The sequence below is a fragment of the Protopterus annectens genome, chromosome 3.part0 (assembly GCF_019279795.1).
Source record: "Protopterus annectens isolate FY-2018-M chromosome 3.part0, PAN1.0, whole genome shotgun sequence".
Taxonomy (NCBI): Eukaryota; Metazoa; Chordata; order Ceratodontiformes; family Protopteridae; genus Protopterus; species Protopterus annectens.
In genome coordinates, this window is record NC_056731.1 from 179,039,307 (window position 1) to 179,062,372 (window position 23,066).

At 38.5% G+C, this 23,066-nt stretch overlaps 1 protein-coding gene across 1 annotated transcript in view; it reads right to left on the reverse strand.

Annotated features, from left to right (window-relative positions):
* Window positions 1-23,066, reverse strand: part of SLC6A20 (solute carrier family 6 member 20) — an 817,648-nt gene that overhangs the window by 146,847 nt on the left and 647,735 nt on the right. The window contains exon 9 of the mRNA XM_044065525.1: window positions 11,823-11,982. Coding sequence (XP_043921460.1) covers window positions 11,823-11,982 — 160 coding nt within the window. The remainder of the gene's footprint in view (window positions 1-11,822; window positions 11,983-23,066) is intronic.

Below are 23,066 nucleotides of genomic sequence, written 5' to 3' on the forward strand. Positions count from 1 at the left end.
ATCAATACAATTAAAATCTCTGTGGAAAAATGGAACAAAATAATATTAACATTTGAAGATAAACTACAGTTAATAAAAATGGTTTTACTGCCCAAGGTCCTGTATATACCCTTATCAATACAACTGTTAGCAGAAAGGAATATACTTAAAGAAATAAATTCATGCCTAATAAAATTTTTATAGTTCCCAAAAGAAACAGAATAGCTTTAATACATCATATCAGACCATGGAAACAGGGAGGATTAAACTTTCCTGATATAGAAACATACATAAAAGCATCAATATCTAAAACAATCTCAGATTAGATAAGTCGAAATTACTCTGCAAATTGGAAAGAATTACTAACTGTAATATCAATAAATGAATTTGATTTACAAAAAAATTTTTAAAGAACAGATAAAAACAATTTGCCATGGCACATATTATGTATTAGTATGCAATATAACATAACTAAACCCACTAACACTCGTATGATTAATTATTACATTGACTCATTTAGGAAAATTATTAATGCAAATATAAATTTAAAAATCTGGTTTGATTTTTTAACACCATTTATAGTCACAAAGAACGTTCCACATAAAATATATAGAGAAATTATTAATTCCTGGGAACAGAAAGGATTTGTTTGTTGGCTCCAATGTATCAAAGAACTAAAAGTTTTAGATATGCAAGTAATAAAAACATACAAAATTCCACAGCAGGACTGGCTAACTTTACAGAATATTCTGTCATATTTGCAAGATTTAAGTAGAATAATTAACAATTCTTCATTTAAAGAAATACCTAAATTTACGAAATACATATATGAAATCATATACAATGACTATGACATGGGAAACAGTATTTCAAAATTTTACAAAATATTGGTAAACTATAAAACAACACCCAAAACCTCATATTAGAAATATATATCAAAAGGACACTCAATACAGTTAACTGAAGATATTAAAACAAATATCTTATTTTCGATAAAATATACATCCTTTACACAATGCTGGAAAGTTTTTGATCGGAAGTGCTTGCATAGAGCATTCTTAACCACAGATAGAATCAATAAAACTAGTTCTTCCATAAAATGAATCTGTTGGAGATGTGAGAAAGTACACAATGCAGACTGGAACCACATTTTCTTTGACTGTGTTAAAATTAAGTCATTTTGGAATGGTATTAATAACTTTCTACAAGCTTTATTTAATGAATCATTTTATTTAACTAAAGCTCTTGTATTATTAAATGTGAACAAAGATCCTCATTTGAATAGGTCAAACGTATCAAGTATGGACTATACTTGCAATTTCAAGTAAGTGTATAACGAGAAGATGGAGTACAAACGCAATACCAACTTTAGAAGACTTCTACAGCTTACTGAAGGCCAGAGATTATTGGAAATTAAAATTAAAGAACTAAGAATTTATCCAAAGACATTTATCAACAACCCTTGAGGAAAAGTCTTATCGTTGATTGACACTATACAATAATTGATCAGACACTCTGATAATGGATTGGACATTCTTATAAAGTAACTGTATACATTAAGACCCGTTATAGTGTCAGGCTAATGTAAACAGTGTACATAGTTATTTAAGAGGTTATGTATAAATACTATGGAATTCATTCAAATTTATTTGAAAAAAAAATTGAGAATAGAATCCCAACTCTTGCATATATCATATTGCACAGACCTTTTAATAACCTGTGACACCAACGTAAGTGAGATCTCAGCAGAATGTGTGAGGAACTTGTCACAGTGTCTGTCCTGTTTGGGCCTAAATTAGGGATATATAAAAAAGTTAGAAATGATTAAGGCTAAATTTGATATGGTCATGTTCTCATTGGCATAAATTATCTAAACAACTGGACTTCAAACTTCTTTTGGCCACAGGACTAGCATTGGTCTTATTCATTGTTTGACAAGTCCATGTTTGCTGATGATCAGTGTGCTTACAGTTTGCTTTTAAATCGCTCTCAATCTTCTGTCTCTAAAATGTAAAACACTACTTCTCACAATGTGGAACAAATGAGCAAAATGTGGAACATTACTTCTCACAATGTGGAACAAATGAGCAAAATGTGGAACACTTAGTAAACATTTGTTAACTTCAATTAGGAAGCACACAACATGGCAAATAACTCTTTCTTTATAGTCACAAAACATTCCTTTTTGATGACATAATATGATTCAGGATTATTTACCATGAATGTTTGTTAAAAAATAAAATAACAAAAGAACACAGATCAAATCGCCTTCAATGTAGATCAGTGTGGGATACAATTTTTAAGACTCAAACTGAGGAGTGTTCCTTGTAATGTTGTTCACTTGAGAGGTATGTGCTTCAGTAAGCAACTTTTTCAGCCCTGAGTGTGTGTGTGAGTGAGTGGTATGGATGAACTACTGCTGCAGGGCTAGCCACCTGGTGGTATAAACCTTGGCTCGAGATGATTGTCACTGTTGAAGTGACACCCTGTCACCATGTGTAAAATGGCAAAAGGGGTTGAGGATGGATGGATGGATGGATGGATTTCAATTGCTGTAATGCTTCTTCATTTGACACTGCTTCCAAATTTCCTGAAACGATTGTTGGCTTTTGTTTTCTTCTTTTAAACATAAAAAAGACCACTGGTGAATATCAAAAATGCTATTTAAAACCATATATGAGAAAACATATAACTAGCTACTTACAGCATTCTTATTTTCCGCCCTTTGGAAACAGTTGTATGGTCCATCCCATTCATTGGAGTCTTTTGGATTTCAGCAGTTGGTAGCCATGGTGCACTATGTTGGCAGTGGCAACTTAGCAGACAGTAGCAGTAAACAACCAAGGGTAACAAACAACTCACACTACATAAATGCAGGCAGTAGATCCCATCTGTAGTCTAGTTATGCCTGCAATCTGTAAAGTCTGTGCCACTGCAAAGTCTGCCATAGGTATGGGGGACAGATTTGGCCAACAGGGATGGGAATGGATGGAGTTAGAAATTTGGGATAGCTGTCCATAACAAAAAAAGGAGGATGTGAGAACAACAATGAAAATCAAAGAAATGCTCTACATATTAGAATTTTTTGCTTTACATAATGTTAAAAAAATTGAAAATGCTACTTATTGACTTTCCACACCCACCCTAATAGAAAAAAAAATGAAGGTTAGTAAACAAGTTGCTCAAGCTGAGGTGAGACTTCAACCAGATACTCTAGTGTTAATTTAAAAGGAATTAAATGACTCAGAATTGGACAGGGAAAATGAGACTCACTGAACTAGTGCTGAATGGTGATGCACAATCACATATTGTGGAACTTAGTGATGACCAGCATAACTATGCATCAATCATAAATACACTCTTAAAAAGAAAAGACATTTGTGATGTTGGGATTTATGGGGTCCTCCAGCTAGCAGCAGCCCCTAAGCAGTTGCCTGGGGAGCCTTGTGCTGGATCTGTTCCTTACTGCAGCACCTGCAAAGAGGTGATGATGTCTGTTCCTCAACTATGGACCAGAGAAGTGACAACAAAGAATAAAACTGATGCATATAATACTACACATAGGTTATGAACTACTATACATTAACTAGTCATACTGTGCATTAGACATCATGATTAGTCAGACTGAGCATAGGGCATTAACTTACCCACATAACACTGTGTGGTGGTCTGGGCACAATCATCATCCTGTGAACATGTGTGACAGGCACAGTGACAGGGATCAGCAATGATTGCATAGGTTGAAGGGGGGAGGATTAAGAGAAGTAGAAGTAGATATGTTATTGTAGTACATGGCTGGAAGTCTGGAGGAGCTGGGTAAACTATGTAGTGATGAGGTGGATCTTCCTGAGAGGATCATGTAATATATTGCAAACGGAATATTTATTTATATTTATTTATTTATTGACATTTGTTAACTGGGTTTGTCCAACTGGGCTTGTGGCCCATTTTCAGTGGAGACCTGAGGAGAAAAGCTCCAGTAGTACATTTGAAACAAGTACAATTTTAAACAATATTGATATAGCAGTTATAGCAAAAATATTCACATATGTTGGGTTACATGCATAAAGTTAAAGTTGAATTAAAAAGAAGCTAAGTAACAATTTTACATTGATATAGTTCAATAGGTCAACAATAAAAATTTTTTGTTTGTATAAAATTATGCAAATGCATAGTAGACACATTGGAGAGAGAGGTGTAATGAGGTACTAAGTATGGTCCTTTTGAGGGTACATAAAGGGAAGAAAGACTAGGTAGGGTCATGGCAAGGGCAGGTTCTGGAATTGAGAAAATAAGCTTTTAGTTCATTTTTAAAGTGTGAGGCGCTGGAGATTGAACGTAAATCAAAGGGAAGTTTGTTCCAAGCATGGGCAAGGGAGTGTTTGTAGAGTAGTTTGCCTACTGACCTTTTTGGGTAGTAGATATCAAGCAATTGTTGGTTAGAAGTACGGAGGGTCCGGGATGGGATGTAGTTGGAAACTAAGGAAGACAGAGATGGACAGAAGGAGGGTTTATAAAGAATAGAATGTAGCATATGAAATTGATAAGATAGAAGAAATTGGGGAAGTTCAAGCCATTGAAGAGAGTTTAAAGAAATGCAGTGGTATGAGTTGTATGGGGAGTTAGTAATGAATCTGGCTATTTTATGGTAAGTCTGTTGGAGTTTGTTTAGAGTGGAGGCCTGGATATTGGTAAGAGCTAGGGCAGCGTATAAGAGGGAGGGGAGGAGGAATGCCTGGCCCAGGGTAAGTCTAGATTCAGGGGTTAGGAATTTTTTGTTCCTATATAGCAGACCTAGTTTCTGGGTTTTTTTTTTTATACATTGGAGTATGTGTAGGTTGAACTTTAGTTTGTCATTGATAATGACCCCTAGGAGTTTTGTGTGGGTGTCAGAATAGATGCATACATAGGTACATACATTCATACATACATACCTTGGGGTGTAGAGTGAGGTGGTGGTGGTATCCTTGATGTACCTATGGGAGAGATATGGCAATTTTTACAATCCAGATGTTCATGAGAGTGGTGGACCACCATATCAACCTGATGAATTCCAGACAGAAGCACATGGTGTCATCATTAGCCCAGCTTCCACATTAAGGCCTCTCCTGGGGAGCAGTGTACTATCAATGCTCTAGACAGATACACTAAGATCTCTTTAAATCTGTGTTAGTGGTCTGCAGTGTTGGTCCTTTTTCTGTGCTAACTCTCCTTTGCAATGACCTGAGCTTTCATGCAGACATGATTTATCATATCAGTGACCTTGCAGCAGACCTGTTATCATCATCATCAGCAACAGCAGGCCCCTGTTTCCAATTTTCTAGATAGGGTAGGGATGTTGTGTCAACTGTCACCATCTATCTCTCTATTCAATGCCACTCTCCTGCCTTGTTTGACACTTGTGTCTAACTGTTGCAGGTCTTCTCTTACACAATTCATCCACTTATTTGCTGGATGCCTTTGTTTTCTCTTACCTTCTTTCTGTCTATCCCAAATCTTCTTCTCCAGATTGTCTTCTGCTTTTTTGCAGATGTGCCCAAACCACCATAATATGTTCTATTTGACATTTTATGCAATAGTAGCTACATTGGCTTCTGCTCTTATGTCCTCATTTCTTCATCTGTTCCACATTGTGCATGCTGCCACACATCACAGGCACTTCATCTTCATCCAGGTTGGAGACTGCTGGCTGAAAGCTTATTGTGTGTTTTCCTGATGGGTCTTTAGGCTTGCTGTTTTAAAACTTGTTTTTCTGTTTCTGTATTAGCCAAATATTTGCACTAGGCTGCTCTAAATGCAGCGGCAGTTGGCAGTGCCCTGTATAGATGCAAACGCTCTCAAGATAAAATTTCCCTTAGAATAGATATCTCTACAACCTTCCCCAGTCCTCCTGCTCCTTTAGGAGCATCTGAATTGCACACAGACCAACATCGACTTATTGGATTGCTGCAGTTCACAGTGAGTAAAGCACCCATTCTTCATCTGTGTGTTGTCATCCCAATCCAGTTAAATCTCTTCACTCTTCTCCCTGATTAAACCCGTAGTTAAAACCTGAAACCATGCATAGGCACTTAATTCCTATCTCTGTGGCCAGTCTGGTGAACATGGGCATCCTGAGGTAATGTAGCAATTGTCTCATGTATCCTGATAACCACTTAATCATGAAACAAACAGACACAGTATGTGAGAGATGCAGTTACACTATGAACATTGAGACATGACTTCCACATACAGACAAATCGGATGGCAAACAGATTGTCAGTACATGCGCATCATTTCCCTCACTAAATATGGTCTCTACACATACACACACATATGCAGAGGTACTCATAAGTAACTTACTTGAAACCTCAGAGGCCTTTCATATGTTGCCCTCAGAAACCACATGCAAACAAAACCAAATCAACACTGTCCACTACACATGAAAATACACATCACAGTGTCTCTACAAATAGCCCCTAAGGCAAAACACCACACATTCAAACATCTTGGTCAACAGACACTCCATTATGAGACACATGGACATCCGACTCACTAGATTGGATGAAGAGAGAGTTGCAGTCAGTTGCCAGTCAGGGGCCAGGATTTGCCAGATCATGTAGGCACTCAGGTCACTCAGTTGCAAGTACCAATATGACTCAGTCATAGTCCATGTGGGTACGAATGACCTGAGATGTACCTCCCTGGATTACACGAAGAGACGCATGATGGACATCTCTGAATATGTGTCGAAGACTGGTATAACCCTTGTATTGAGCAGCATTCGACCCTCACCAAGAATGATACCACAATGCAGACAGCAAATGATTGACTTCAATAATTGGCTTGGCTACTGGTGTCATTCCAAGGGGATTCAGTACTTATTGGCCTGGAATGACATGATCAACAGACCACTCTGCTTTGCCAGAGATGGTCTGCACTTGTTGCTGCTAGGCATTCGAATACAGGCCAAGGCAATACCTACCCCCATAGTACCTTTTATAGGTATTGCCAAACCAATAGAACTACCAACATAACAAACTTTTTTAATGCCAAGCTGAAGGTACTACTGCTCCATGCTATGAGTCTTAACAAGAAACTGCACTCCCTGGAAGCTCTCCTCACCCTGGAGAATGCTGACGTCTGTGCAATTACAGATATATAGTTCAATGCTGTGGAAAGCACCCAGCAGTGCAAGACTACAGTGCTGTCACACATTCTGACCACCCCCTAAAAAGGAAAAAAAAAAATACAAAAGGAGAAGGTGTTTCTATCTACATAGAAAACAATCACACCTCTAGATCGGTCAAACAGGATGACTCACTTGAGCCACTCCATGTCCAGCTGACAACGGGCAAAATCCCTCACTATATCATCACTCACTACAGGTCCCCAACCATGAACCATGAAAACCACTCTGCATACCTGAAGGTACTAGAATCACTTACCATTCTGCCCATCACACTACACATGGGTGATTGTAATTCCCCCTCCATAAATTGGGAAGCATATATGCAAATGCTCTGGAACAGCTGGTCTTCACTCCACTAGGGGCTCAAATATTCTTGAGATAGTACTCACAAAAATGGGGGAACATTGCACTTCACACAGACACACATGCACATGCACACAGACACGCACACATGCACGCGCACCCCCTGCTCACCATTCAGAACCTGTGCTACTGTCCCACCTAGTAGTGACAGGGAGACATGCAGTAATATTCCCCACTATTATCCCCACCATTATCCCCCAGTCTTCTCACAGGCGTTTCCTAGGCATTTATGTCTCCATTGTTCTGCTGGCTGCATTTTTCTCCTTCAAGGCCTGTAATACAAAGGTGCACCACCGCATAGTGATCATTTCTGATTTTGCTCTATTTTCTCTCTCTCTCTCTCTGTTATCAAAATCATTTTATAATTTTTTGTTGTTGTTCTGCTTCTTTCCATTTGTCTTCATTTTTATGCAGTTTCAGCTGCGGCAGCACCTATCGCTGTCAACACTGGCCTTGCCAGTAACTGTTGGGCACCCAGTGGTGCCCAAGGCAGCCTCTCTGCAGGGTGATGCTTTTTATGGGGGATGATCAGAAGGCCTCATTAGTGACCTCTAGTGCTGCTTCTCCACTGGGGTCATAGACACATCATTGGAGATCAGCACTGGGGAGATCCCATTCTGTGACCTGGTGGAAGCTGCAGAGGCTGGGCAGGAATAAGGTGGACCAGTGATTTGAGACCTGGATTTATACCTAGGAGTGCATCCCTAGGTGATTGGCAGAGCTGTATAGCTGCATGTGTCTGACCATCAAGCCACCAGTGGTTGAGCCCAGCTATGATGCCAGTTGTGGAAGAGACTGACTTCTAGGAGGATTCTCTACTGTGGCATTTTAGCAGGTGGTCTTTACTCCCCATCCCCCGTCATGGAATTCCCCTTCCTTGGTTGTCAGTCACCCTCAACTGTTTGTTGATCATTCCTCCCCATTACCCCTTGTTCCCACTTTTCAGTCTGTGTATCTTCATTTTGTATCAGCACCTCTCCCATCAGTATCTATCCATGTTATATACTTGTCTGTCTGCCCTTGCTGGCATCCCTATCTTCTCCTTCCTACCTACATTATTCTCCTGCTTCCCTCCCCACTACCCTTCTTCTCTAAATATGAAAAAAGGGTACTTGACCATGTAAAAAATTACTCTCTTTTTCCAACCCGTGCCTCTTTTCCCTTCTCATTGCCCTTCTGTATACTCTTCTGCTTGTTCTTCCCTATTTCTGACCATCCTATCCTGCCATTTTCTTTTAATTTAAAATATAAACATAGCCAGACCTTTGTTGTGTAGCCTCTGTATGAGCTCTCACCTGTGCCCTCATTATATAGTAGTGCTTCTTCAATGTGATTGTGAATGGGCATCATAGAGAGCTTATTACACTCATGCTTATGGTCCCGAGTCATGTGACCTAACATAGTACAGTGTACTTATTTCCACAGTGATTTTACAAGTGTATGGCTTATTTATGCAGCACTATCTCTGGCTGGTCTGTGCTTTGGTGGCACAGTCATGTTTACCTATTTCCCGCTGGGCCTCATTGAACAACAATGATCATGCTGTTTATTACATCCTGGGCACATTACTGGCCTTTCTGAATCCAGTGGCTGATATTACATTTGTTTTGCTATTAGATTTAATTATCATATTCTGATAAACCTTTCAAGAGGAAAAAATATGAATATGCACATGTTTGCATTATACAGCTTCATTACAGCAAGGAATGCACATGAAGAGATCTGATTAACCAGATAATAAAAGTGACATTTAAAAGAACACAGAAGAACAGTGAATTGTTACTATATGAAAGGGATTGCCTCTATAAAGAACAGACTATGCTAAATGCCCAACATTTTTTTTGCTAGCTGAGTACAGACAGGGCTCTGCAGTCATTTCTGATATTAGCTGTCTGTGGAGCTCCACACTGTTTCTGCATGCGTATAAAAACAGATGTAAAACTCAAATTTAATCAGTTGCTAAGTGCATTGCTATTGCTTATTTCTTTTATATCACAGTGATTTAGTCAAATAAATTATGGACTAAGGTTGAAAACAGACTATTAAAATTAAGAAAATCAAAGAGAAACAAATGGTTCCACTGAAACATTTGGAAATTAGGTGGCCGATGAAATATAATTCACTGAAATACTGACCGTACATATAGCAATCACGTCTCAGCAACTATGTACATTTTTCGTGATTTCAAGTAAAGAATGATTTAGACAAGGTCAAGCAGACCATAGAAAAACAGCTATAAAAGTGCAGGGTCTGTATCACAAGTCACACTTAAAGAGCTGGATATGTTTATATTCTTAAAGGAGGTAAATATACTGGAGGCATAACAGAGGTTTTCAGCCATTACAGAAAGGTCTAGAAAAGTAGTTAAGATATGTGAGGTACAAACTCATATGTTACCCGGTGAATAGCCAACTGGCTCACAGACAGGACCCAGGAAGTTAGAAATGAGGAGTCGACCTCTACAAAAAGCCCAGTCACAAGGCATCAGTCTTTGGACTGCTCCATTTTGGCATTTAATTCTCTGAAGTCAAGGCCAATGTCAATGGTCTCTGGCTGACTAAATCTGCACATGATTGCAAATTAGGAGCTATCATTGAATCCCACACTGACACAAATGTTCCCCAGGAGAGGCTGACACATACAAACAACTGGTGTCAGAGCCATGGACTAAAACTAAATGCCAAGAAATGCATAATAGTATCCTTCGGGAAGTCATCCACCCCTGGTAGCTATCATATTGAGAACACACCCCTTAGAGTTGACCCAGTAGTCAGGGACTTAGGGACACACATAGATAGTAATCTAGGCTACCATGATGTGTCTACAACAGTAAGGAAATCATTCAATGTTGCACAACTTATAAACAAAGGTATGGCATCTTAGTCCAAGGAAGTCATTGTTTCACTGCATTCTTCATTCAGCAGACCTATCGTTGAGTACAATGCCCCCTTTGGTATGTACCTAACCAGGCATATCCAACAACTGGAACATCCACAGAGGTTTTTCACTACAAGAATATAAGGCTTAAGTAAAATTTCCTATGCAGACTGCCTCAAGGCTCAATCCCTGTATTCTGTCTCTTACAGGCTTTTGAGGGGAGATCTATGCCTCACATACAGGGCATTGACAGACCCCACTGTGATGGACCTCCTGCATATCTGCAAAACAAACAGAACCAGAATTACCCATTCTAAAGACTTAAACCTTGCCTGTGACATAAATAGAACCTGCTGTAGAGACAAGTATGTATCTCAGAGATTACCCCGTCTCTGGAACAGGCTCCCCATCCTTGTGAAGCAGAGTTCCTCCCTAACCCAATTCAAGTGCAACCTGGGCAATTGGATGGGGAACAGGAAATTCATCCCTGGTTTGGCACCTATGTCTCTAATGGACACTGGCAGCCTGTAAATGTTTCATCTCTCAGGCCCCTGCTTGCAAATGTTTCCTCTCCCAAGCCCCTGCCTACACTTATCAAGGGTATCAGAACTTGTCAGAGATTTGGGATGCATGGCTAGGCTTAAAAAGACCCTTGTGGTTGTTAGCCTAATAAACACCTATGAACCCATGCAAGAACAAGGATGTTTTGATCTGAGAAAGGGGGATGAGCTACAACAATGTACAGAAGCATCTTTCCCGGATATGCTGAAGGTGGATATGTAGATCTACCCAATTTGATGCTAAAGTTGAAGACATGGATTTATTCATGATGGATGTATGATCTGGCTCACACAATCTCTCACCCCAGGATGGGCAGTGTCTGTTTGTCTTTAATGTATACATGGTTTCATGCAGTTAGGACTGTTATTAATGTATTGTTGATATCAGGCATTAACCAGGAAATTCACAAATCTTTAACAAAGCAATCAGCCATTAGTAAGGAAAGAAGACAGTCAATATAACATTTCCCAGCCAATTGTCAGTTAAACCTATTAAAATAAAACTGTTAAAACATATTTCTAATGGTCATATTCAATAAAGGTACAGAAACCTGTTTTGGAACCAAAAAAGTTTGAACCCAGTAACAACGTAAGAAACATTTTTATGAAATGCCATTTGTTTCCTTTCTTGAGTATGCATACTTCTGAGCATTTGAAATAAAGTGCAGAATAAATACAACTTGTTTTTACATTGAGCCATTCAGTTTTCCCCAAATACTTTTCTTGATTTTTTAAACAAATTGCCATTCTTAAAGCTGGTTGCACAAGCAAATGCTAGAACAACTATCTTGACAATGTGAATACGAATATGCGAAATATGTAGAAAATGTTTCAATTTAAACATAAAACTAATAATGATGGGAAGCACTAACCTTTTTATTTTATATACGTAGCAAATCGACAAGGTTTCCACGAGGACAATTAAGAGCAGTGAAAGGGTAGTTGAATAGTCATTAAATATGTCAAACCAATAATTTCCAGATCCCGTGGTGAACATCAGTCCAACTAAACAGCATGTAACACAGAGAATACCTGTAGCAATACAAAAAATAGACTTATTATTGTATATTACACAATGGAGCCTTTTTAATATTCAAAATGTAAATGGTAATGGACAACACACACACACACACACACACACACACACACACACACACACACACACACACACACACACACAAATTAGTTTTTTAGCCATGCTGAATAGATCAGTGTAGTTACTCAAAAAAACATCAGCTGCCATTTTTACTTGCTCTTGATAATTGAAAAACCTCAAACATTTCATAACAGAAAGTAAAACTTATATAACACAACACTCAAACAACTAGTTTAAAGTAATAATGTGGCTGTTTAGCACTTCTAAAACCTTGCCTACTTGTGTTTCCCTAGGAGAGAAACATTTAAATGTGACAGGCAAACTTATGCAATTCCAATGTGGTTAGCAGTGAGGAAGCTGATTAGTATAGAAATGCCACAGTGGGGAAGAATGTTCCAGAAGTAAACTAACCACAGGAAAAAAGAGCAACATTCCTGAAGTCCAATAATCAGTGATGCTGTGCTGAGCAAGCCATGGATGAGTAATTACATCCGGCAAACAAACCTGACTTATGAGTCTACAAGCAAACACTGAGCTTCCATCAAAGCCTATGGGTTAGACATATTGATCAAAGTAACTGAATGTGACAGCAATACTTTGTTGTGCCACCTATCACACTGAGAGCACTACAATTAGACAGTGTGAGCAACAATGTGATGCTGCCACTTCATTTATATAATATTTAAGTGTAAGCTGTTCCACAATCATAACAATAGAGCCTGACACATTTATGAATCACTCCATGCCATGAATGTGGATTGCCACTGCTCAGTGTTGTCCTCAAATGGTACTGAGTCCTGCATTACGATGGATGCTGCATTCATCAAGAATTCAGTGTGCATAGCTCAAATACTACTCCCTTTCAGCCTCAGACCATGCCTGCAGGTAGAGAACTGCTGTGCACCATGAATATGATGGACTGGCATATGGAGACAAGACCTATGATATACTGTATGTGAAGGTTTCTCTTCTAAACTCCCTATAATGTCCATCTAAACATGTGTAGGTAGTGGTCTCACTCACCATAAGAACAGATCAGTATGTGGATGTGTTACAACAAGAATATTCTACTGTTATAGAATTGTGGGCTTTTGTGGAGTATTTATTTACGTATTTATTTAGTTATTTATTTATTTATTTATGAATGCATTGATTCATTCATTTATCTATCTATCTATCCATCCTTTGTTGACTGTGTTAGTCCTACTAGGCTAGTGGCCTCTGTTCAGGGGAGACCTGAGGTGGTATTTGTTCTACTAGGAGAAATTTAGCTAGTACAGTGGAGAGTGTCTCCTGTTTTTTTTTTCTATAAGTGTTGTAGGATCTTTTACATCCACCTGAGCTACCACCAACTCAGACAGGTGTGGCCTTAGTTTGACATCATATCCGAAGGATGGCACACTCAAGAGTGCAACACCTCCTAATGTTGTACTGCATTGTCAGCAATTTGAAAATTAATCCAATCGCCTCGAGGGAGAATAGAACCCACAGCCTTCTGATCTTCCAGCACCAAAGAAGAGTATGACACCAGCTATCATTTTATCATTATCATTCAATTTAAAAAAAACAGGAACATTCTGACTTTATACAACTCAAGAAAACATGCTTGTTCTCTTGCTTATCTAACAGCTTATCAGAATCTCAATAAGTACAAAACATAAATGTATTTACTGTGTATTTTCATTGTGTGAATTTGCTTAAATATTTATGTTTACATATGAACAGTGATAAAAAAATCATATGGGCATGTGATTATGTGTATGAATGAATTAAGTGCACATCTGTTCTTCATGTTTTTTGTTCCCCTTCTGTTTCATTATTTCTGGTTACCTCCGTGCCCCTGTCCATCACCAAGCCTACCATTCTCTCCTAATGCCCCCCAGACTATCCCCATTTCCTTGCCCAGTTCTAAGACTGGGGTCAATGCAGAACTTAAAGGCATCCTGGGGGAATTTTTTCATTTATGACCTACTTCTTGGTATTCCCCAATCCCTTGTGTTTAATTGTTACATCATAGGGTTACTTCCATGTATGGGCTATGCCTTCTTGCAGGGAATGCCTAGACAAACACTCTACCCCCACGGGACGGGCATATTGCATCCCTCCCTGTCAGCATGTCAGACACCTAAGCTGCTAACTGAACCAGGGTCACCTGGGCTGTAGTTAGGGCTTTATTACTTTATGCCATGGTGCTGGCGCATCCATTATCCATGTTAACATTTAATAGGTATATATTTATGGGTAAATGTTGCACAGAATTAAAATATTTTTATGCATTTGGATTTAGTCATATGACAGTAACATGGTGAGTTATCCTGAGGGTTTGATATTATGGTTCTGTGTTCTGTAACAGATATGCAATACTGATTTGTAGCAATACTTTGAAAGACAAGCTATTAAACATGAAAACTGTGGAAGTATAACTGTATTAACAAAAATAAGATATTAGTAAGTATTTCAGGCTATATATGGTAGTAATCCACACCACTGTATTTGATGGAGAAATCACAAGTATTACAAGTAATGGGCTGTCATTGTGGACATCATGTCTATGGTATGTATGTATGTATGTATGTATGTATGTTTAGGGCTCATTACAGCATGGACCAAATGTATCACCATTACTTTCTGTCATTCCTTCATAGGACCTGTCCAGTGGTTTCTGTAACTATGCCCCATTGGCACATTTCTTCTCCTAAGAGAAAGAACCAGGCATCCTTAAACTAGATGAGATCTTTCTGGCTCATTTGTCCCTCTTGGGGGTGAGAGTTGGGCCTTTTAGGAGCAATTCAGTTATTGGCTCATGATGATCCCTGCCCCATTCCTCTTATCACTTCGCTTTAGTCAGTTGGCAAACTCATAATAGCTGCCTGGGCAGGGAGTGATATTTGTGGTCTCACAATCATCATCCCAGATTGAGCTGCGCATGTGTCACTGTATTGAGTGAGCCCACCCAAGCCAGTCCCTCTAGTGATTGCCTACCCTCTGTCAGGTGTCTCTAATGTGGTAGGATTGGTCACATCCTTCCTTCAGGATGGGCAAGCTGCTAATGAAATAAGGGTCATTTTGGTCATAGTTAGGGCTTCATCCTCCTGTGCCATGGGGTTGAGTAGTACATCTGTTCCTTTTTATGAAGCATATTACTGTCATGATTGTGGATTAGCTACACAATGTAAAATCTTTTTACAGGGTTTCTAGTTTTATATCTTTTTTGCCTTTGTGCTTGCTGACCATCACACCTCGCCTATGGATCTGGAGCACATTTGCTTCCTTGTTACTTAGGAATCCCCAGTGTTTGGGTGAGACATGACTGGAGGGGCCATCATCCAGGCAGCCATGGAGGTTGTTAGTATCCTAGTCAGCATCCCAACAATGAGGGCTTTTTTACTTAGGCCTCAATACCACCCCTAGTGGCTGATATGAGCACCTGCATCACCACAGGGCTTCATCTGCCCTTGCCATGAATGTGCCTGTGTCATTCACACTCAGTGAGGGTTTTGTCACAGTTTGGGAGTGCCAAGGTCATGTCCACCAGTTCTGGTTGTAGGTCATGTCCACTAGTTCTGGTTGTTTCAATGTCTGGTAAGCTCCCACTTGTTTGGATGTAATTGGTGGAGTGGAGCCACTGTACCCCCCCAGTTGGATGAACCAGTGCCATCTCTTCACTCCCATCTCCCACCTGGATCTTCCAATACTGATATTGCTACCCAAACTTGGGTTGTTTGGGTCATGGTCAGCCAGGCTTCATCACCTTTACCAGACTGCATGCCATATAAATATCTACATGGATCTATTCCACTTCATTGACTGGACAGATGATTTCCATCCTTAATGACAGGAGCAAAATGTTGCAATATGGAACATCATCATGTACTGCACTTGCAATGATGACTAACCTCAGAGCAGGCTAAACCAAAAACAAGTGTTTTTCCAGGGAGACAAGCCCCCCCAACATCCCCCCACATCCCTTGCTAATTATATAGAGTAACTGTGAGACAGCACAATCTCTGAGGAAAGGCAATATTTCCCTACTTAGGTATTGCTGATCTCAACTAAGCATAGCCGGCCTTAGGCATAGGCCAACTAGGTGGCTGCCTAGGGCGCTGTTCTACCAGGGGACTTTTCCAGTAACCTTGATAGTGTAGGTATACCAAGATGGGGGCAACTGAGTGGTGTTAGGGGGCACTGTGGAAACCATTTGCCTAGGACACCAGTTGGGCAAAGACCAGCCCTGCACCTATGTGACATTGACCATTTGTTTCTGTCAGCCAAATAGTGTCAACTAAACAGATGTTGATCTTGTGTCCATTCAATGAAAGGTAAGCAATATATATATATATATATATATATATATATATATATATATATATATATATATATGGGTCCCCTTCACATGATCGACTTTTCACAAGGTCGACTTTCATATGGCTTAGACCATATGATCAACTTTTGAAAAGCTGACCATGGGGAACCGCTACCTCCGTTCAGTGTGGAATGGGAACATTTCCCTCTTCCGCACTGTAGTGCGATCTCGAAGTTGGTATATTTAAATTATGGGGGGTATGGGGGGGTTGAGCCCCCAGGGGGGGGTGCAGAGGGGCAGAGCCACCTGCTGACAGTTTTAAGGTAAGTGTTCATTGTGTTTTTTGTGTTTATTTTACATGGTTGGCTTTCCGAAATGTGTACCTCTTTGCTGTCCTATGTATCTACAATAAATTGTCTAAAATTGGGTTTTGGTCTTGCTGGCTCTTCCTTTTGTTTTTTTTTCCGAAAGTCGATCATATGAGCGCGGCCATATGAAAGTCGACTTTGTGAAAATTCGACCATGTAAAATAGACCTATATATATATATATATATATATATATATATATATATATATATATATATATATATATATATTCACTTTATAACCTCGAAATACTGAAATATCAAATTTCAGTATCTTGAGACTATAAAACCGAATCCACAAAATACCGACACAAAAAAACCGCGAAATTCGCAACACCGAAAACACCGCACACACTATACCACACATACACCACAACACCCACATCAGAACATAAACAAACAAAACTACACACATACACAACTCATACACACATAAGCAGGGGGCAAGCCCCCCTGCACTCCCCATGTGGGGGGCTGCGCCCCCCCTACTTATATATACTAACTCAGAGATCGCACAAACACAAAACAAAAGCCAACTCACACACGCACATTCTCTGACCCCTCACACACACATCAAACACATCAGCACACTCACATACACTCTAACTCCCACTCAAAACCCTTAGAAAACACTTACCTGACATAACAATTACATCCACACACAGCACTGCGCACCATCAAAACACAATCCCGGACATTACGCAGTGTAAGGTCATAACCGCGAATTCGACATATATTTGAGTTCGCGATTATGACCTTTCGCTATTTTTAACATTCGGCTTTATAGTCTCGAGATACTGAAATTCGACATTTCAGTAATTCGAGGTTATAAAGTGTTTCTATATATATATATATATCTACACCCCCCCCACACACACACATATATGAAATGGCTCTGATTAATTAGGTCAAATGGTGAAAAAGTCATCACCTCTCCTCTATCTTCTTAATTTAATCAAAAGGAAAGCTGCTTGGCTGTGGTCTGAGATCAGTATAATTCCAGTGTTGGGGAATTTGCCTTTTCAATAGTATTATGCGATGTTGGAGTTGGTATATTTAAATTGTAGGAGGTCTGGAGGGTGCAGCAAGCTTCCCCTGCAGTAAACATTGGTTTAAATTTTAATTCTTCAAGGTTATGTTTCAGGGCATGCACACTGTTTCATCGATTTTTTAAAACATCTTTTTTGTTGGTATTTTGCTTGTTGATATACATCTGAAGGTGCCAGACTTTTAACTTTAGGGAAGAGTTGAGAGGAAGGTATTCTTGCCTATTTTAACCTATCCACATAAATTGCTTAGGTAAAAGAGTGACTTGTTTTATTTAGGCAACATGAGGCATAGGTAGAGCAAGGGATGGTAGATGTGATCATTTTCACATTTAGATAGCTTAGATTCTTTTTTGCAATAGCAATTAGAACAACACTTCATTTTTTTCACAACAATTTTAATTTGCTGTGTGATATTTTTTAAAGTCATATTTTTTTGTTACAAGTGTCATTGTGAACGAAGGAATAAATAACACATTTCCCTTGCCTTCAATATCACCCTACATATCAGTTTAAGACTGTTATAAACTTTCAACAAGATCTGATTTATATTATACCCATAAGAACCAGTACACAGACAGAGAAGAATCTTTGTTATCACAGTATAATGATGCTAGTCTTTATTGTCGGCTTATTTCTTGGTGATAGCCATTACTATCCCTTCCTTGAATGCGGGCAGCCCTTTCAAATGAAAAACTTGTAAAGAGAACAGGATGCACGCAGAACAATGCAACACTGAATCTGCCCCTTCCCCCTTCCTTCCAGTGAAGCATTCAGTGTTTGTTCCCCATCAGGTAGAGAGCGCTTCTTATGCTACATTATAGGTTGTGCAATGATAAGCTGCTGCTGCTAATTACTTCTCAGAACTCACCTGCCTTATTCATACGACGTCCTTAATATTCCAGCCAGGAATTTACAAGTTTGGCTGACAAGTGGGAATTTAAATGAAAGGTGCCACCTCACATTCATGTTATTCATAGAGAGACAGGTAGAAAGAAACACAACAGTACGGACAGCAAAGAACTCAATGTAGACATGTGACAGCTTGAGTTGAAGACTGTTACATGTCAGTTTTAAAGTAAGAAATTTATTATGTCAGGGGAGAGATTTATTAGCAACTCATTTATTAAAAAGGGTAGAGAATGAAGTCGAAATTGCCTACTATTTGTGCTTTGTTACAACTAGGGAATCAAATTAATGTACTTGATTTTTAAAGCAAAATCAAAGGAGGCTGAAAGTTTATTGTGGTATAGGCATACAGAATTTGTTTTAAAAACAGGGGAAATAGTGTATAGATATGTTCTGATAACTACACAAGTTTATCTAATTTACAAGACTCTAATGCAAAATATATTTGTTTCATAATTGGCTAGGCTTGTATTGTATTATTTGAGGAGCCACTGATGATAACATCTGTAGAATAATCACATATATCACAAAATGCCAGAGGATTACAGTTCTCAGATAAAATGCTTTTGATGTAACTGCTGAAGTGCATTATAAACTAATGCATTTTCAGAAGTACAGAGTCAGGAAAAACTGTCAGTCAAGTTTTTTAAACAGCTTTATTGAATTATTACTTTAGGCAAACTTACACTTATATAAAAGTAATCAAGCCATATTAACAAGTTCACATTTGCAGATATATAATATATAACAATATATGTCATGTATAATCTAAGCAACATTGCACAAATTATTCAATTTCTGCCTTCACTTAAACCTCATTCTTCCTTCAAAACATTTTTCTGCATGAATTCTTCCTACAATTTCCATTTTTTTCTATGTAATTTACTCCCACCCTTTTCTAAAGATTCCACTTCCTACAATTTTATCTCTGTTACAATACTCACTACTTCAGGTATAGCTGGTTTAGGTTTTGATTTCCATTTTCTAGTTATTGCTTTTTTGGCAGCGACCAGAATTATACTTAACAAAGCCTTACTGTGTCTAGGCAATTCAAATCCTGTATCCCAGCTCAAAAAATCATTTCCTTAGTTACTCTCATTTGCTCACCCACTATTCCTGACAGAGTACTCTGTATGGAATTTTTAAAGTCTGCCATCTCATTACACTCCCAGGAAATATGTCCCTAGTTACCTCTTTCTTCCCCATCACATCTCCAACATTTGCCATCTACCTGAGGAAAAATTCTTTGGAGTCTACTTGGCATATAAAAGTATCTATGCAAACATTGCCAGGCAAAAATCCTAAATCTTCTAGACTTTATTGCATATTTGGGAGCCATATATATGTCCTCCCATAATTACTTTGTGAATTGCATATCTAATCTGTCTTCCCAAGCTTTTCTGACCTATTCTAATTAATACCTATAGTTACTGTGCAATATTTTATATGCCCAACGAATTATCCCCTTTTTAACAGCAGCTTCTGTTCTAGATTCAATTAAAAACTCAACCAGTGCAGGTATTTAATTTAGGATTCCCTTATCCATTTCTCTTTGTTTATAGTCTGACATCAATGTCTGATAGGGAAGGCAATCACTAGCCTGCAATCCAAATGTTTTCCTGGTCTCTTCCTTTTTTATTACCTTTCCTTCTCTAATTATTTGTTCCCAATACCTAGATTCCTTTGGCAACTTTCTGCAGTAAATTCCAGCTCCCTCCTATCTATTTTCTGTACCCCTAATTGCAGTCATCCCTGTTGGCAGAATCTCCTTTTGTTAGAAAACTTTCTGCTAATTTATGAATATAATATTTCTCTTGCTTTTTTAAAATATTTGGGTTTCTAATACTATGACGGGAATGGACCCTATTCCTAAGTCAAAGTACTAGTAAAGTTCATGAAATTAGTATTGTTTCAGTCTTTGATGTCAGCCAGAAGTGCTCTTCACAGCACCCACAATGTGCCCAGTAATGACTCCTTCTACAATTCGTATGGGGTTACATGTATTCATAACATATCTAAATACGATTGTAGATTCTTTTTATAAGACCTGTTGCTCCTACTAGTATTGGAACTGTCTGGATATCTTTCTTCCACATTGCTCTCATTTCTACTTGCAAATCCTGATATTTTATGACTTTGTGTCTCTTTGTACGCAAGACACTGTAGTCACTGGGTGTGGCAATTTCAGTGACCAATGTTACTTTTGTCTTCTTTTCATGGACCACTATATCCAGTTTTCTAGCATCTGTCTTTTGAACTGTTGGTAATGGGTGATCCCATGTGATGTAGATGTCATCATTTTCTGTGATGCTTTGTGGCTCATGTTTCCAGTGTTTTTCAGCTACTTCAATACCATAATGTTTGCTTGTTCCCCGGTGCAGCAGTCTTGCATTATTATGCCTTTCAGTGTATAGTCCTTCTGCCATCAGTATGTCACAGCCAGCAACAAGATGTGCAACTGTTTCCTATTCTGTTTTACAAAACCTACATTTGTCTGCTCTCCCACATGTTCCATGGACTTTGTAAACCAATGTGTATGTAGCCCACTATCATGGGCTGTCAATATTAGCCTTTCATCTCTTGGTCTGAATTCGCCTCTCCTTAACCATTCCTGCGCTCAATTCTGATCAACATGAGGTTCTTCCAGAAGTTTTCTATACTTGCAACTATATTTATGCATTTTCCACATTTCTTGCCTTCTCATCTGGTCCTTCATCTTATATTCTTTCTTTTGTTTTTTTGGCACATTCAGTTGCTGCCTGATTTTTATCTACTTCTGGTTTGATTTCCATTCCTGCTTGACACAGATATGCTTCTCATAGACTAGGCAGAGAAGTCATCTTAGATTCATTCTCCTCATGTTTAAAAACTTTCACTATGTTTGGGTTTTGTGAGGTCAGCAGATATGTGTGCAGTCCCAAGATTGCAGATCTATACATATAATCAATTTCAAGGAGGCCCATCCCTCCTTCAGAATGGGGAATATATAATCTTGGTATGCACTGATTTTTATAAATCATTTGCTAAGCATGAAGCATCTTTCTTGTTTTCCTGTGTAATCTATCCAACACATTTTGGGGCCAGTCAGTCACTCCAAAACTGTAAGTTAGGACAGGAAGAGCAAATAGGTTTATAGCTTGAATTTTGTTCCTAGATGTCAACACTGTTTTCAGGATAAATTTAAGTCTTCTAAAGTATTCCTTACTAAGTTATATTCACATTTGTTCATGTTTTATTGTTGATCCTTCATCCGTCCCAATATATTTATACACTCTATCTTGCTCAAGTTCATTTATATCAATTCTTGTCCCAAACTGGCGTTTAACTGGTGCTGCAGTGTTCCTGCTTTAAAGGTTGCTTTTGCACATCTATCAAGACCAAATGACATTCTTATACCATCTGAAAAAGTTTTGATGACTTGCAGTTGTACTTTCAGCTCCTCATCTGATGAGCTATACAATTTTCAAATCGTCGACAACCAGAAGATGAGAAGTCATTACACTTTGATGTTTTCTAGGAGCCATGGCCTAAGCTGTTAAGTAGACAGCTTAATGGGTTAAGGGCAAGACAGAATAGTAGCAGTGACAGAGTCACTCTGGAATATCCCCCTTTGAATTTTTATCCCTGGGATAATAATCTGTCCTTTATCATGGCTAAAGTGGTCTGCCACTGTTTCATGCTCACTATAATGTAGTCAATCATTGTAGGGTGTATCTTGTACATTTTAAGCACTCTTTTGCCCATGACTGTGGGATACTATCAAATGCTTTTTTGTTGTCAATCCATGCCATACTTAGATTCTTCCCCTTTTTGCAGTTATCTACTATGACTTTATTTAACAACAAATGATCCTTTGTTCCATATGACATTCTTTTGTTGTCCTTTTGTTCTATTGCCATAATTGAGCTTTCTTCTAAATGACTATAAACTCTATCAGCATCAATTCCAGTGTATAGTTTATATGTCATTTGAAGGCAAGTTATTGGTCTATAATTTTTAGGGTAGCTAGCTGGTTCACCCTTAAGCAGGAGCATTGTTTTTCCTGTTGTTAACCAGGTTGGTGCCTCTTTGGGGTGGGCATATAAGTAGTTCTTACTCATGGCTAAATCTTCATGCAAAGGTGATAATACTTTTAATCAGAAGTTAGGCACTGCATCTGGGCCTGAGGTTTTCCAATTAGAGGCTTTTCTTAACTTTTTTCAATCTCTCTAGCTATTACTTCATCCCATTTCATATCCTGTACCTTTAAGCTTCTTATTCTTTCTTATACTTCTATCCATTTAGCATCTTTGTTATGTTCCACAGGATTTTCATAAATACTTCTCCAAAATAAATCTATTTCTTCTTTTTTTTTGGTGGGCTTTCAATTCCTTTTTCCTTGTTTCTCAATTCTCTA